This window comes from Engystomops pustulosus, chromosome 10 (genome assembly GCF_040894005.1).
Source record: "Engystomops pustulosus chromosome 10, aEngPut4.maternal, whole genome shotgun sequence".
NCBI lineage: Eukaryota > Metazoa > Chordata > Amphibia > Anura > Leptodactylidae > Engystomops > Engystomops pustulosus.
In genome coordinates, this window is record NC_092420.1 from 8,765,563 (window position 1) to 8,782,514 (window position 16,952).

General features: G+C 48.8%; 1 protein-coding gene across 3 annotated transcripts in view; it reads right to left on the reverse strand.

The window, feature by feature from the left end:
• Window positions 1-16,952, reverse strand: part of CHCHD6 (coiled-coil-helix-coiled-coil-helix domain containing 6) — a 173,557-nt gene that overhangs the window by 79,697 nt on the left and 76,908 nt on the right. For all 3 annotated transcript variants that reach the window (XM_072127026.1, XM_072127025.1, XM_072127024.1), the window contains one exon: window positions 13,243-13,313. In XM_072127026.1, coding sequence (XP_071983127.1) covers window positions 13,243-13,313 — 71 coding nt within the window. The remainder of the gene's footprint in view (window positions 1-13,242; window positions 13,314-16,952) is intronic.

The following is a 16,952-nucleotide window of genomic DNA, read 5'->3' on the forward strand; positions in this document are numbered from 1 at the left end:
GACATTCATCTCATTAATCTTGTTACTGATTCAGGACAGTCCCCAGGGCAGAGGGAATCGCAGAGACTTCTCCTCTCAACCTGATTGTGTCACTCTGCACAAGAGAATGAGGAGAGGTAATAAAACAGATGGCGGCTACAGCGGGGGCAAAGAGGAGAGGAGTAAAATATCTCCAAGGAACCGCCAGGAAATGATGCTGCTCCGCAATCCTGAGAGTGCAACAATGTCACTACATGCAAGGGGAAGGGGAGATACAGGCAAAGGAATAACCAGAGTCTGCGGGAGGAGGGAGGGGGCAGGAGAATCCATTACATGAGAGAATATAGGAACAAAATAATCATATAACTCAGGATCAGTACAGGATAAGTAATGTCATGTATGTACACAGTGACTGCACCATCAGCAGAATAGTGAGTGCAGCTCTGGAGTATAATACAGGATGTAACTCAGGATCAGTACAGGATAAGTAATGTCATGTATGTACACAGTGACTGCACCAGCAGCAGAATAGCGAGTGCAGCTCTGGTGTATAATACAGGATGTAACTCAGGATCAGTACAAGATAAGTAATGTCATGTATGTACACAGTGACTGCACCAGCAGCAGAATAGTGAGTGCAGCTCTGGGGTATAATACAGGATGTAACTCAGGGTCAGTACAGGATAAGTAATGTCATGTATGTACACAGTGACTGCACTAGCAGCAGAATAGTGAGTGCAGCTCTGGGGTATAATACAGGATGTAACTCAGTATCAGTACAGGATAAGTAATGTCATGTATGTACACAGTGACTGCACCAGCAGCAGAATAGTGAGTGCAGCTCTGGGGTATAATACAGGATGTAACTCAGGATCAGTACAGGATAAGTAATGTCATGTATGTACACAGTGACTGCACCAGCAGCAGAATAGTGAGTGCAGCTCTGGGGTATAATACAGGATATAACTCAGGATCAGTACAGGATAAGTAATGTCATGTATGTACACAGTGACTGCACCAGCAGCAGAATAGTGAGTGTAGCTCTGGGGTATAATACAGGATGTAACTCGGTATCAGTACAGGATAAGTAATGTCATGTATGTACACAGTGACTGCACCAGCAGCAGAATAGTGAGTGCAGCTCTGGAGTATAACTGTTAGGCTACATTCACACACATGTATGGGGGACGTATATACGGGCGATATACGTTCCCCATACACTTCTATGGGCTCACGGCCCTGTACGGGAACGGTACGGTGCCGCACACGTGCGGCACCGTACCGCTCCGTAGCCCGGGGAAAGATAGGACATGTCCTATCTTTCCCCGTATTACGGCCCCGTGCGCCATTAATTCCTATGGAGAGGGGCGGGGGTGAGCGGCGCTCACCTCCTCCTCCTCTCCCCGCGCTGCCGTGTGCCCGCCGTGCTACGGTGCGGCGGGCTCACGGCAGTGTGAATTTAGCCTTAGAGTGGATTTATGATGTATAAATCCTGTAATATTAGGATATATGTAGACGGTATATTTGCCCCCTGGTATCACGGTATCGGCTCGTACATCTGAATGTTACTATGTTGCATCGTTACTGGCGACAAAACCCAGGCCTAATATCCTACAGAAAAGTAATGTTTTTCCCCGTACAACAAACTCTGCCCAACCCCCCAGCAATCAGTTTCTATTCTTAGTCCAGCCATTTCTCTCCGCTCTCGTAGACCCCTTTAAATATGTAAATGAGCGCTGGCGGATGTAAAAGGTCGCGGTGGATAAATAGGGAGAGATGAGTTGGAGTCGTCCGGATACGTTACATTTTCCTATTGCTTATTCCATCTACAAAACGGGGACAAAGGATTTAATGAGGCTGAATGCGATTGACTAATTGTTTTCCTCATTTTATATGCATAAAGGGAACGAGAAGTGAGGTTAATAATCAACTTCCAGTCCGCGGAGCGGGAGGCTCGCCATTAATTAAGTGTCGTGTGCTCCCAGTCCAATAAAAGAAGCCGGATCCGAGAGCGAGTAACATCACTCAGGGGCAACAGTGACACTACAAGTGCAGGCACGTACTTACAGCAGAGGCCGGGGGTGGGAGGTTATAATGGGGCCTATGCTGGGGGAACCTGTCAGCAGGAGTGACCATACAGACTGCAGCCAGTGTTAGGTATAATCCCTGGAGAAATGTGTAATCAGACCTTTGTGTATGTTGTTAGTAGCAGCAGGACTGTGATACATGGATTTATATTCCAGGATTGAACTGGGGGGGGGGGGGGTGTCCCTGTTGAGTTGTGTAATCAGACCTATGTGTATGTTATTAGTAGCAGCAGGACTGTGATACATGGATTGATATTCCAGGATTGTAGCTTCTCCAAGTGCGCTAGGGGGTTGTCCTCACACTGCTGTGCTCTCTACAGCCAGATTTATGTAGTGTCCCTGTTGAGATGTGTAATCAGACCTATGTGTATGTTATTAGTAGCAGCAGGACTGTGATATATGGATTTACATTCCATAATTGTACTGGGGGTGGGGGGTGTCCTCGCACTGCTGTGCTCTGTGCAGCCAGTGTTATGTATTGTCCCTGGAGAGATGTGTAATCAGAGATTTGTGTATGTTGTTAGTAGCAGCAGGACTGTGATATATGGAATTATATTCCAGGATTGCACTGGGGGGATGGGGTGTCCTCACACTGCTGTGTTCTGCCCTGTAGCATTCTAGGAATGCTCTTGATGCCTCCCATAGACCAAAAGTGACCAAAATTACATGTTGCTTTCTTCCGAAATGGTACCACAGCAGGTCACGTGTGGTAGTTTAGCTCTCATTAATCAGGTTGTAATACCAGATACAACCAATAGAGAGGTGTGGCGCCGTTTCCCCTAGACCGTAGTCACGTCTTACTGACCTCCTGCAGCCCCCACTCCTGTATATGCTCCATATAATGATTTCCTCTAATGGAAAGCCTCGATCCTCGCTGATGCCAATTCAACCTTCAAGAAATAAGTCAGAAGATTATTACCTCTACATAAAGTTGGCTAAATCTGAGTGAAATCCAGCAAAGCTGCCATTAGCCTGAGAAGCGGCAGCCGGCGCCCAGCACTTTATGTCTAACATTTAAAGAAGGGGCCATTTGGATTGGCGGAGTAATAAAGGGGCTTATGGATCTCCGGGACGGGCAACGAGGGCTTCGAGTTCAGGCAAATACTGGAATCAGACGCACTTGTCGGAGCTTCGAGACCCGGACAGTTAATGAAACCTCTATTAAGGCAAAGAAGCTCTCGGCATCTAATCATCGGGCCGAGGCTTCGGGGACTGGTAGAGCCAGACGAGCCATTAAGGGAGGCTGATGGGAAGTGGAAATGTGTGTAAGGTTGGCTGCAACATCAGATTTTCATTGACACCGCGGAGCATCTGCTCGGTTATTGAACGATGACAGATACAAAGGGAAGGAATGGCTGCTGTCCAGGGTGCTGGAGGAGGGAGGCGCGAGGTACAATGGGAGATGGAGGAGAAGAAGCAGCGTGATCATGGAGGTTCTGCAGAAATATGGCGGCTGTATACAACCTAATACAACGAGGATCCGGCACGTTTGGGTCGTAGTCTACAGCAATTTCTAGGATGAGATAGACAAACCTTCACGAGTCTTGGTTGACCATGGAACTGTCACAAGTTCACCAATGGTCCTTCCCTGGACCATTATCAGTAAATACTAACCATGAGAACACCCTACAAGGTCTGCTATTCTTCTTAAAGGTGACCTGTCAGTAGAGACTGACCTAATAAACCACCAGAAGTTTGTGGTCAAGGTAAATAACACCTTCCAGATGATATTTCATTTCAGAGCTGTGCTGTGAGGATGAGGAGCCAAAGACGGGGAAGCAATTTTTATTTTATTTTCAAGTCTAAATGTGTTTCCTATTTACACTAGAACTCAAAGAAATTTCCCTGTAAGGACACGAGAGCGGTGCCACGCCCTGCGCCACGTCCATGCCATCTGCCGCATTTCCTGATTCGGAATCTCATCTTTAGAGACCCAAGTAAATCTTCTCAAAATCATCGCAACCAACCGGAGAAACTTGACCAAGAACAGGCAGCAATTACTATTCCAGGGAGCAGGACAGCGCTGAATTAATGTCCTGATTGCCGGGAGAAGGAGCCCGGCCTCGCCTGGGGCGGGTAATTACCAATCAGGTCACTGCCGGCCATTGTAAACAAGTGATTTCTCAAGTGCTGCTTCTGATGGAGCCGGCCGACGAGGCGCTCAGATTGTTTCTCCTTCTGCAGAATCAGTGACTATTCTCCAAGACGTCGGTGGCCTGACAGGACATATTTAGGATTTGGCTCTACCCAAATATTATGGGATGCCGGAAAAAACTGCAACTCCAGGACACAACGGGGAAAACTTTTCATGTTGTAGATGGTAAGAGCAAAGGGCTTGTGCCTGATGAAGGTGAAGGGGAGCTGCCGGGCCACACCAAGAGAAGGGGAGCTGCCGGGCCACACCAAGAGAAGGGGAGCTGCCGGGCCACACCAAGAGAAGGGGAGCTGCCGGGCCACACCAAGAGAAGGGGAGCTGCCGGGCCACACCAAGAGAAGGGGAGCTGCCGGGCCACACCAAGAGAAGGGGAGCTGCCGGGCCACACCAAGAGAAGGGGAGCTGCCGGGCCACACCAAGAGAAGGGGAGCTGCCGGGCCACGCCAACAGAAGGGGAGCTGCCGGGCCACGCCAAGAGAAGGGGAGCTGCCGGGCCACGCCAAGAGAAGGGGAGCTGCCGGGCCACGCCAACAGAAGGGGAGCTGCCGGGCCACGCCAAGAGAAGGGGAGCTGCCGGGCCACGCCAAGAGAAGGGGAGGTGCCGGGCCACGCCAAGAGAAGGGGAGCTGCCGGGCCACACCAAGAGAAGGGGAGGTGCCGGGCCACACCAAGAGAAGGGGAGGTGCCGGGCCACACCAAGAGAAGGGGAGGTGCCGGGCCACACCAAGAGAAGGGGAGGTGCCGGGCCACACCAAGAGAAGGGGAGCTGCCGGGCCACGCCAAGAGAAGGGGAGCTGCCGGGCCACGCCAAGAGAAGGGGAGCTGCCGGGCCACGCCAAGAGAAGGGGAGCTGCCGGGCCACGCCAACAGAAGGGGAGCTGCCGGGCCACGCCAAGAGAAGGGGAGCTGCCGGGCCACACCAAGAGAAGGGGAGCTGCCGGGCCACACCAAGAGAAGGGGAGGTGCCGGGCCACACCAAGAGAAGGGGAGCTGCCGGGCCACACCAAGAGAAGGGGAGGTGCCGGGCCACACCAAGAGAAGGGGAGGTGCCGGGCCACACCAAGAGAAGGGGAGGTGCCGGGCCACGCCAAGAGAAGGGGAGCTGCCGGGCCACGCCAACAGAAGGGGAGCTGCCGGGCCACGCCAACAGAAGGGGAGCTGCCGGGCCACAACAACAGAAGGGGAGCTGCCGGGCAGTGGCTTAACTAGAAGCTGATGGGCCCCAGTGCAAGGTCTTTATGGTTTCTACAGAAGCCACAGTCTGAACTGGGAATCTGAAGCTCTGCCTGCCTCTCTCCCAGCGGGAAGTCACAGAAATATCTCTCAATAAGCAAGATGGCGTTGAGATATTCTTTAGGCCTGTTCACATCTCTGTTTAGTATTCAGTTGTTTGCCTCAGTTATTGTGAGTCAAATCCAGGTGAGACACCTAATAAGGTATAATGGAAAGACTCCCACCTACTCTACTTGTTTGACGACAACTAGTTTCGCCTCAAAGTACCCGAAGACGTGGACACTGTGTTTAAAAAGTAAGACATGTATAATATTAAAAAAGACGGGGGGTGTTTACACTTTGTGTTCGCTATCTCATTGTAAACGCATTCTGTAAACATCACACTGACACGACATGTACATCATGTTAACCTCAAATTTCACGTGAATGCGATGTTAATGTGTTGGTTAACGCGATGTAAACGCAACATGTGAACAAACCTTCCGGCTTACAAAGTTTTTGCGTTCAGTTTTCCACTGTAGGTTTTTATGCACACAGCTGTGCGCTCGCCCGGGAGAAGGAAAGTGCTCACCCCTCCTCTCTCCGAAAGTAAAGGATCCGACCCCGTAAAACGGCAAAATATAGAACATCTCCTGGTGCAGTCATCCGGCTCTGTGTGCCACAGACCTCTATGGTGCCGTGGTACGGCTGCATATTGTGCACTCATATCACGGACCCCCATGTGGTCATCTGCATGGGGCCTAACAGTGTATGCTTCTCTACAGCCATGAAACTGAGAATGCAAAGCTCTGCCTGTCTCTCTCCCAGCAGGAAGTCACAGCATCATCTCAACTACCAACCAGCATCACTAGTCACCAATCTTTCAGGACTATGCTTGGTAGTACTCAGATATTCTTGCGCTCAGAAGTACAGAACTAAAATACTAATAAAATAGTAATGTGTCTGGAATAGAACTTCAGATTTACCAGGTTTATTTAGTCAGTTTTACAGCGAATGGTTTCTACACAAAATCTAGACTGGGAATTGGAAGTTCTTCCCTGCCTCTCTCCCAGCAGGAAGTCTCAGCATAATCTCAGGCAACATTCGACAGCTCCAGTCTCTGTTCCATCATGCGTAGACAAGGTGACATATCCTTGTTCGCAAAATTGAGTTTTTTGGGGATTTTTGACAAACAGGACAGCATTTCAAAAACCCAAAAAATACCCCGTTACGATTAATAGTAAAATAACCAACTAAAACCTCCTCTGGTTGTGGCTGACAGCCGTTACCCAACGCGGCGGAGGCCTCTATATGCTCCAGCTCTGCGCACAATTAAAAAAAAGGAAAAAATAAATAAATTAAAGGAGAGGGAAAAAAAAAAAAAATAGCGCCTCTCGAAAGAAGGCTCAGCCATCCATTCATAATGAGACGCGAGGACGGAAAAACATAATTTAGCTCTGAATAATTTTATCGCTTAACAACTTCTTAATCCTCTCTCTGTACAGCGCTTTACCTTTTAGAAAAAAAGTAATAACGAAAGCATCGCACGGTAACACGTAGACGGCGAACCGCGCAAGCCCGGTGCAAGACGTGGAAAAGATAAGACGAGGGAAGGAGAAGAAGAAAAAAAACGTAGGTGGGGGGGGGGGGATAAAAAGCCGAGAGCACTTTAAGGGAAGGTTTTATATTTTTTCCGTAGCGTCTGCAATAAGCTCCGTCCTCTTCACTGATTTTATTTTACTGATTCAGCAGCGGTAATAAGGTTTAATCCGCGGCAAACTAATCTAAATGTAACACTCAAAAGGAGACAAAGGGGGACGCAAAACATTTGGCCGGAGCCTTTTGGGAGCCGTGCTTTATCCTCGGATCCGGCACATTAATAGAGCTGGAAATGAAATGGCATTTTATTCCCTGTGGCTGGGGGGGGATTAGAGAACTGTCCTTTCTGAAGCCCAGACTGAGTCATGGATCCCTGAGCACTGAGAATAGGCAGAGTGCATCGAGATTCACTCCATTTTGGGAGGGGGGGGGGACTGTTTATTGTCTGGACTGTTTTACCGGTGCCAGAGGCTGCGTCCAAAAGAGAGAGCGAAATGTATGTATTCATACAGCCGCGAGGATGACCCCCGGGGTCCCAGAGAGGAGACCAATCAGCCATTGTTACTGGAGATGGAACAAAAAGGGTTGTTGATTTTTTTTCTACTATTCCCAAATTATAAAAAGGTCATCTTTTTGCCCTACTTTCATCATTTGCCCAAATCCATCATCATAAACCAGGCCCCCAGTGACTGCGGTAATCTTCTTTTATTTGTTATATTTGCTTATCTTTTAAAATTATGCTAATGAGCCAGAAAGCCCTTCTGACTGATTAGCATAATTTTAAAATGATTGGCGGTGTGACCAGAGAACCTTTGTGCTGTAGCTCCACAGGCTGTTACACTGTCTAAAAGCACTTCCATTTCCCACTGTGCAGAGGGAGCAGAGTGGTAGGGTGAGACTGTGTTACAGCCTGGGAAACTGCAGCACAGAGGGGCTCTGGTAACACCCCCTGGTAATTAGCAAACATTTTTAAAAGATGATTTTAGAAGGAGGCCATGGATAACAAATATAAGAAGATACCACAGTCCCGGTGCCTGGATCTATGAGTAATGTCCCTGGTTTATCAGGATGGATTCGGATGATAGATTTCCATTAAAGGGTTTGTCCAGGCTTTACAAGACTGGGGGGGAGATACATATTGAAAGCGACGCTGTATTAGGTGTGTAGCAGAGGACGGACAGGAGCGTCCACCTCTGTAAGCAAACAGGGTCATGGCAGGACATTGGGAGTACTGGAGGAGGCAAAAATAAATTTTTTTACAGTTTTCATAGTTCACCCAAGTCTGCTACGCATTTTTTTTGTAAAGCTTTGACATCCCCTTTAAAATGCAATCACTGTCTGTAGACATATTAACTTCAGCTGTCCTGTAGATGTCAGAAGGGGAAGCAAAAGTTACACATAACTGCAGGGTCTGACTACACCGTTTTGTTTCTGTAGTCTGTTACCATGGTGATGTATAGTTCTGCATGGGGGATGCAGACAAAAAAATTACGGAAGGTTTCTTTTAGGTTTCTATTCACCCCATTTTACTGAAAAGTTTTTTGACTTGGCCCGAGGTTAACATTTAGTTGGTCTAGTATTAACTTTATGAAATTAGCCCAATATTAAGCTGTATTCCATACAGGGGAGCAGCGCAGCACATATAGAGACCTGGACTGTACCTATAGCCGTGACTCCAGTCCTTGACTATATTTCACTTCTGATGATCCCAGGACGCGGCGCTCCTGGTCCGGCTCCGCTGAGTGTTTGTATAGCATCCAGAGCCGCTCATCTCCGCACTAACCTTTCCTTCTAGGAAACGCTCTGCCCGCTCGCCTGACGCTCTCACAGCATTTACTTGGCCTTTTTACTTATAATGTGCAGCGCAAATTATCCGAACAAATAAAAACCTTGGTTTATGGCTTGGAGGTTAAGCGTCGCTGCCTTCCTGCACAATGTGAAGAACCGCTACACTTACCACTACAACAACAAGAACCTACCTAATACGGAAGACAATGGTAACCCATTCACAGGCTCCGAGGGGTGTATAACCCTGCACAGCCACCCCCTATGTTCACTCTCCCAAACTGAACGTCCATCCTCAAACACCCCTTATATGAGCCTAAGAGAGATGTCTCTTCCTATATGATGACAGTTACATATGGGGCGGGGGGTCAGGTATAGATGGTGAATTGGGGCCTTGTAACACTACTGCTACTATCCTGGTGTAATATGGGGGTGTAGTAAACCAAGAGTGCCCAAAAAGCTCTGGCCTCTCACATACACATCTTCATTACAGGAAATAAAGGGTTAAAGCCACTGCCAGACGCTTCTTGTGGCGGCCCATTTCCCTTTCAATGGATCGTTCATGTTGAAATCTGGTGTGCGTGGGGTCTTATAGAGGGAGGTCCGGTGACATCCATGTACCTCCTAACTCTAAGCATGCGGAATGGAGCGGGGCGTTACGGATCTTGGTTACACCTGTGCTTTCGAGGGTCTGTAGATGACTCAGGTCACCAGATCCCGGCTAACCAATCCCCTTCTGTAACTCAAGAGGTGCATAAAACTTGGGACATTGAGGGGGGCCCGCAGATGAACAAGGAATGGAATACCCCCCCTTCTAGGCCCAAACTAGTATCTGTGGTCTGTGTGATCACATGTGGTAATTGTATAACTTTATGGAATGCAGTTGACATCAGGTAGAGTTAGTAAACCTCGACCCGCTTCCCCATACCTGCGCCCCAAAGTGTGCGTAGACCTCGGGTGCCTTCTTCCATCTGTTGCCGTCCTGTCATGAGGGGATTTTTGGACCAGTTTCTCTTTGACAGTACGACCCCAAAAGTGCTTACTCCTGAACCCTGAATAGTTCTAGTCCACCTTGGAGAGGATCTTCCTTACGGAAACTGTGGTGAGGCTCTGGATGTCCAGCCACCCACCAGCCCTCCGCAACTGGATTAAGGTCAAAGCTACCCTTTCCCCTCAAAAAATGGATCTTTATTCATAGAGAGAAAGAGCGGCAAGAGGTTACATGCCGTATGGTACAGGTGCTACACGAATACATGTCCGTCTCTAGGACCTTCTTATAGCAGTAGGCCCGGAGTGGTGGGGCAGCAAAGGTGCATTGCTTGAGTTCGGTTTTATATTGTTTGAGTTCGGAAAAGCTGAATATAACACTTACACCTAACTCCAGAATCCTGCGGCTTCTAATGTTCTTGTTCTATGTCTATCCTGGTTCTACGGAGCGGACTCCGATTATACGCTGTGCCCATTTATCTGTACTTGGCCCTTTTGTACTCTTTGGATCTGTTTGGTGACCAACCTGTAGGTGCCTTTCTTCTTGTAGCACCTTACTTAATAAAGTTTACTGTTGATTTGAAGGGGAAAAAAAGTGCATAAAGGAAAGATGGTGACTTAGGGAACCCAGAACCCTAAGAAAGACCTGGACAGCCTTCACCTAAAAGTGAAAAGTAGGACAAGTTTTGGCTACGACATGTTAGGGTTTTGTCCATTGTACCAGCCAACGGGCATTGGTCTTGAAGGAATTTTTGCCTTCTGCTGGATCAGCACCTTAATATTGTAAAATGAATAAAGACACAAGTTGGTCAAGTCCAATCTAACGCTATAAAATGTCACAGTCTTTGGCCAGGAGGCATCTAGGGAGGCTCTTAGGAGCTGGACAATCTATATCTTAGAATAAGTCCTCTCTAATACACAAGGGCTCGCGTTGCGTGCGGGTACACAGCCTCGGATTAATAACTACTGCATTCCTCTCCATTTCTTGAAGATTTCAGTCTCAGAAGTAAAAAGAAGAAGGAAAACCACGTCAGGAAGCAACCTAGCAACGAAGCGCCTCCTCCGACCTGACCACCGGGAGCTGCGGCTCTGAAGTAAGGATCTCATTCTTTGAAATGACTTTGGAGCACCTCTTATGGCGCGCTTCCGCACAAGGGTTAAGATACAATTAACCACTAGCGGGGACGGCGGTCCATAAACCCGCTCTTCATTTGCTTCTATGACTACTGGAGTAACTTAGTTGCCTGGCAACCTCCTCTCCCGACGCTTTTTTTTGTGCAATGCGGTGGCATCGGGGGCATGGAGGGGGCTGCGGAGGATGGTGGGCACACAGGGGGTTAACCTGCAGGATACAAAGTCTCGAGGGTCTCAAAGGGACGAGGTTTTTGTGTTGAGCTCGGCTGCTTCTTCGCTATGTACATCTATTTATCTACGTGCCGTTACGATCGAGCCCCTCGCTGGGGTCAAGGGTTCTTAAGGGGCCGCAATTTGCCTGAATAGGAAAACATAAATTTGTGTTTCCTTTGTAATGGCTCGTGTGACTGAGAGGAAGGGAAAAGCACACAAGTAGATAATGTGACACGTACATCAGCCCGGGAGTGGTACATGCATCCTCGGATCATATAACCATAATGCCAAGTAATGAGCAAGGTACCAAAACAGGGAGAGGAGACGTCATTGGGGACTTATGATGTCACCAGAGCGTTGGAGGTCACCCTGTAAGGAAAAGTTTTAGAAGGTCACACACACAATCGCAACACGTAGGTAACTCGGAGGAGGGTCAATCTAATTGGCCGATGTATGAATGGGATAAACCAAATGTGTAAGAAAGTGCTATTCCCCGCTGGTCTTTATCCATGTGCTGTACATCCATGTGACTATTGTGGCAAATCACTGGCCTCAAAGGTCACGTCGGTGCCTCAGGGGTCACGCAGAGACCTCCCTCGTCACATGGAAGCTTATGACAAGTAACAGATGGAGCAGAGATGAATTGACAAGGCAAGAATCAACTGTTTTTTAACATCATCTCGGTTGGGGGAGACACTGGGGTCCTAGTGGCTAAATGGATCAACATGGAGAAATAGAAGAGACTGGTGCCATAAATGTCACAGTATAAAAGCCTCCGTGGTAGATTCTGGCTTAGCGGATCCATATTTTAGAATCCAAGGATGGAGGTATCAGCTGACAAATGAGACACATCATTCAGAGCGCAGCGCTGCTCAATGCACAGGGCCAAACGTAGTGCCGCACAATGCACAGGGACAAGCACAGTGCCGCACAACACGCAGAGCCAAGAGCAGTGCCACACAACACGCAGGGCCAAAGGCAGTGCCACACAACACGCAGGGCCAAGAGCAGTGCCACACAACACGCAGGGCCAAAGGCAGTGCCACACAACACGCAGGGCCAAGAGCAGTGCCACACAACACGCAGAGCCAAAGGCAGTGCCACACAACACGCAGGGCCAAGCGCAGTGCCACACAACACGCAGGGCCAAGCGCAGTGCCGCACAACACGCAGGGCCAAGCGCTGTGCCGCACAACGCACAGGGCCAAACGCAGTGCCGCACAATGCACAGGGACAAGTGCAGTGTCGCACAACACGCAGGGACAAGTGCAGTGCCGCACAACATGCAGAGCCAAGAGCAGTGCCACACAACACGCAGAGCCAAGCGCAGAGCCACATAACACGCAGGGCCAAAGGCAGAGCCGCCAAGTGCAGCGCTGTACAATGTGCAATGGTTGTGCAAACACCTGTGGGATGACTAATATGAGGGATTCTTCCAAGTCAGAATATCACATGTGTATAGGCAGCCTAAGAGGAGTCGCCTCCAAATAACTTGACCTGTGAGTCAATAAAGTTTTGTGAGACGGCCATGTGAAATCCCATCTCAGACGGTGAAATAAAAGCTTTATCCCCCTTACTCTATATGGGTCATGTTCCCTTTAAGCCACCTGCCTACATGAAGATTATCCCTTATGAATAGAGCGGCAGAGGAGAGGACGCGTCTGAATGCATCGCGCTCACGGACACCGGCCTCTACATTTATTACCTTTGATGGCGACTGCGAGGAGTACCACAGGAGAGTAATTAAACCTGTTACTGTACATCTCCTTTCATTATTATAAATAGGCAGAACACCTGAAGAGCGGAGCCTCGCGCACATCTACACCAAACGGGGGGAGACGCCAAACTCTGCAACTTATCACTGATTAAAAGGATGATGCATGTTTCTTAATCAAGGAAGCAGTCAATTATTACCGGCACATAATTATCTATCTGCATAATTACTAAGGAAACTGTACATTAAGGTGATTCCTACCAGGATCTCCCAGTCACTGGGCTACATGATCCCCAGCCCTGCAACACCTCCAGGCCAAAGGGGAAAGGAACATAAAGGGAGTCAGGGAAAATATGTACAAAAAATGTGTAACCTACTTGACTCTGAACTCGGCGTTGGTTGCAGCCGTATGGAACTGCTCAGCCGTCATCTTGTAGATTTCCAGGTTCTAGAAGAGAGTAAAACCAAAATTATTATGTTCCCTTCAACTGATCCTGAGTTACATCCTGTATTATACTGCAGAGCTGCACTCACTATTCTGCTGCTGGTGCAGTCACTGTGTACATACATGACATTACTTATCCTGTACTGATCCTGAGTTACATCCTGTATTATACCCCAGAGCTGCACTCACTATTCTGCTGCTGGTGCAGTCACTGTGTACATACATGACATTACTTATCCTGTACTGATCCTGAGTTACATCCTGTATTATACCCCAGAGCTGCACTCACTATTCTGCTGCTGGTGCAGTCACTGTGTACATACATGACATTACTTATCCTGTACTGATCCTGAGTTACATCCTGTATTATACTCCAGAGCTGCACTCACTATTCTGCTGCTGGTGCAGTCACTGTGTACATACATGACATTACTTATCCTGTACTGATCCTGAGTTACATCCTGTATTATACTCCAGAGCTGCACTCACTATTCTGCTGCTGGTGCAGTCACTGTGTACATACATGACATTACTTATCCTGTACTGATCCTGAGTTACATCCTGTATTATACCCCAGAGCTGCACTCACTATTCTGCTGCTGGTGCAGTCACTGTGTACATACATGACATTACTTATCCTGTACTGATCCTGAGTTACATCCTGTATTATACTCCAGAGCTGCACTCACTATTTTGCTGCTGGTGCAGTCACTGTGTACATACATGACATTACTTATCCTGTACTGATCCTGAGTTACATCCTGTATTATACTCCAGAGCTGCACTCACTATTCTGCTGCTGGTGCAGTCACTGTGTACATACATGACATTACTTATCCTGTACTGATCCTGAGTTACATCCTGTATTATACTCCAGAGCTGCACTCACTATTCTGCTGCTGGTGTAGTCACTGTGTACATACATGATATTACTTATCCCGTGCTGATCCTGAGTTACATGCTTTATTAAGCGGCACTCACTATTCTGCTGATGGAGAGGAGGATATTCCATGCAGAATGGCGAGTTTGGCTCCTGTCTATAACACTCCATGAAGATTATAATTCATCCTTGCTCATTTCTGAACACTGACCGAACCCAAAGACTAACCACTGTCTAGCAGAGAACAGGTTAGGCCTGTGAATGAAAGGTTAGAAGCTAGCTTTCTGTATGTTCTGCAGTGATCAGGGAGGCCGTGTAAGAAGGGATCATGTGGTCAGGTCACTAAAATATGGAAAGGGATCAGAGTCTCACGGAGGGGAAATGTGGTACTACACAAAGACCGGGTGACCATGTAATGCACACAAGACCATCTGAGCTGTTAGTATCTCATTAGGACCCAAGACCCTTCTATAATAAATCTTCAACCTGACACCTGTGACCTGTCACCATCTATACAGGCCCCAGCCCTATGGGGTAATAGTCTAATCACCCTTCCCTGGACCGCCCCACTCTTACCCTCCCTCCTCCGGAGCCTCTCCCCCTCCCTCCTTTGGAGCCTCTCCCCCTCCCTCCTCCGGAGCCTCTCACCCTCCCTCCTCCGGAGCCTCTCACCCTCCCTGCACCGACTCATTGTTAACCTCTCTCCTCTGGACCCTCTCACCCTCTGGAACGCCTCAATCTCACCCTACCTCCTGTCGCCCGTCTTATTATCAACCTTCCTCCTGTGACCCCTCCACCCTCCCTCCTCCGGACCGCCTACTCTCACCCTCCCTCCTCCGGACCGTCTCATTAGACCCTCCTCCGGACCGCCTACTCTCACCCTCCCTCCTCCGGACCATCTCAGACCCTCCTCTGGACCGCCTTACTCTCACCCTCCCTCCTCCGGACCGTCTCATTAGACCCTCCTCTGGACCGCCTTACTCTCACCCTCATCCAGACCGTCTCATTAGATCCTCCTCCGGACCGCCTCAGTGGATCCTCCCACCACAGGACTGTGACCCTCTCATTTAGACCCTTAAAACTGTTAATTAAAATTTGCCATTAAAAATTAAATGTTCATAGCGAGACTCCTCGTCTCCACCTCGAGATCCATAAATCAAATCGTTTTTTCTCTCTGTTACTTCCACAGGAGTTTCCATCCTTCATCCTGTCTGATTTCTCAAAGGAACCAAATTCAAGATAGAAAAAAAAGAGAGACAAGGAGAAGAATTAATTTATTTCCGAAAATTATTTTACTTCTTGACGAAGCTCAGAACAAGGGATGGTATATTCCACAGGCGGCAGAACACGGAGCGATAAAAGGATCAGGAAGAGGCTGCACATGAGGAAAACTAGCAGAGCTGCAGGAAGAGGCTGCACTACTGCAATATGAAGAAAACGAGCAGAGCTGCAGGAAGAGGCTGCACTACTGCAACATGAGGAAAACGAGCAGAGCTGCAGGAAGAGGCTGCACTACTGCAACATGAGGAAAACGAGCAGAGCTGCAGGAAGAGGCTGCACTACTGCAACATGAGGAAAACGAGCAGAGCTGCAGGAAGAGGCTGCGCTGCTGCAACATGAGGAAAACGAGCAGAGCTGCAGGAAGAGGCTGCACTACTGCAACATGAGGAAAACGAGCAGAGCTGCAGGAAGAGGCTGCACTACTGCAACATGAGGAAAACGAGCAGAGCTGCAGGAAGAGGCTGCACTACTGCAACATGAGGAAAACGAGCAGAGCTGCAGGAAGAGGCTGCACTACTGCAACATGAGGAAAACGAGCAGAGCTGCAGGAAGAGGCTGCGCTGCTGCAACATGAGGAAAACGAGCAGAGCTGCAGGAAGAGGCTGCACTACTGCAACATGAGGAAAACGAGCAGAGCTGCAGGAAGAGGCTGCGCTGCTGCAACATGAGGAAAACGAGCAGAGCTGCAGGAAGAGGCTGCACTACTGCAACATGAGGAAAACAAGCAGAGCTGCAGGAAGAGGCTGCACTACTGCAACATGAGGAAAACGAGCAGAGCTGCAGGAAGTGGCTGCACTACTGCAACATGAGGAAAACGAGCAGAGCTGCAGGAAGAGGCTGCACTACTGCAACATGAAGAAAACGAGCAGAGCTGCAGGAAGTGGCTGCACTACTGCAACATGAGGAAAACGAGCAGAGCTGCAGGAAGAGGCTGCACTACTGCAACATGAGGAAAACGAGCAGAGCTGCAGGAAGAGGCTGCACTACTGCAATATGAGGAAAACGAGCAGAGCTGCAGGAAGAGGCTGCACTACTGCAACATGAAGAAAACGAGCAGAGCTGCAGGAAGAGGCTGCACTACTGCAACATGAGGAAAACAAGCAGAGCTTCAGGAAGAGGCTGCACTACTGCAACATGAGGAAAATGAGCAGAGCTGCAGGAAGAGGCTGCGCTGCTGCAACATGAGGAAAACGAGCAGAGCTGCAGGAAGAGGCTGCACTACTGCAACATGAGGAAAACAAGCAGAGCTGCAGGAAGAGGCTGCACTACTGCAACATGAGGAAAACGAGCAGAGCTGCAGGAAGAGGCTGCACTACTGCAACATGAGGAAAACGAGCAAAGCTGCAGGAAGAGGCTGCACTACTGCAACATGAGGAAAACGAGCAGAGCTGCAGGAAGAGGCTGCACTACTGTAACATGAGGAAAACGAGCAGAGCTGCAGGAAGATGCTTCAGTACTGCAACATGAGGAAAACGAGCAGA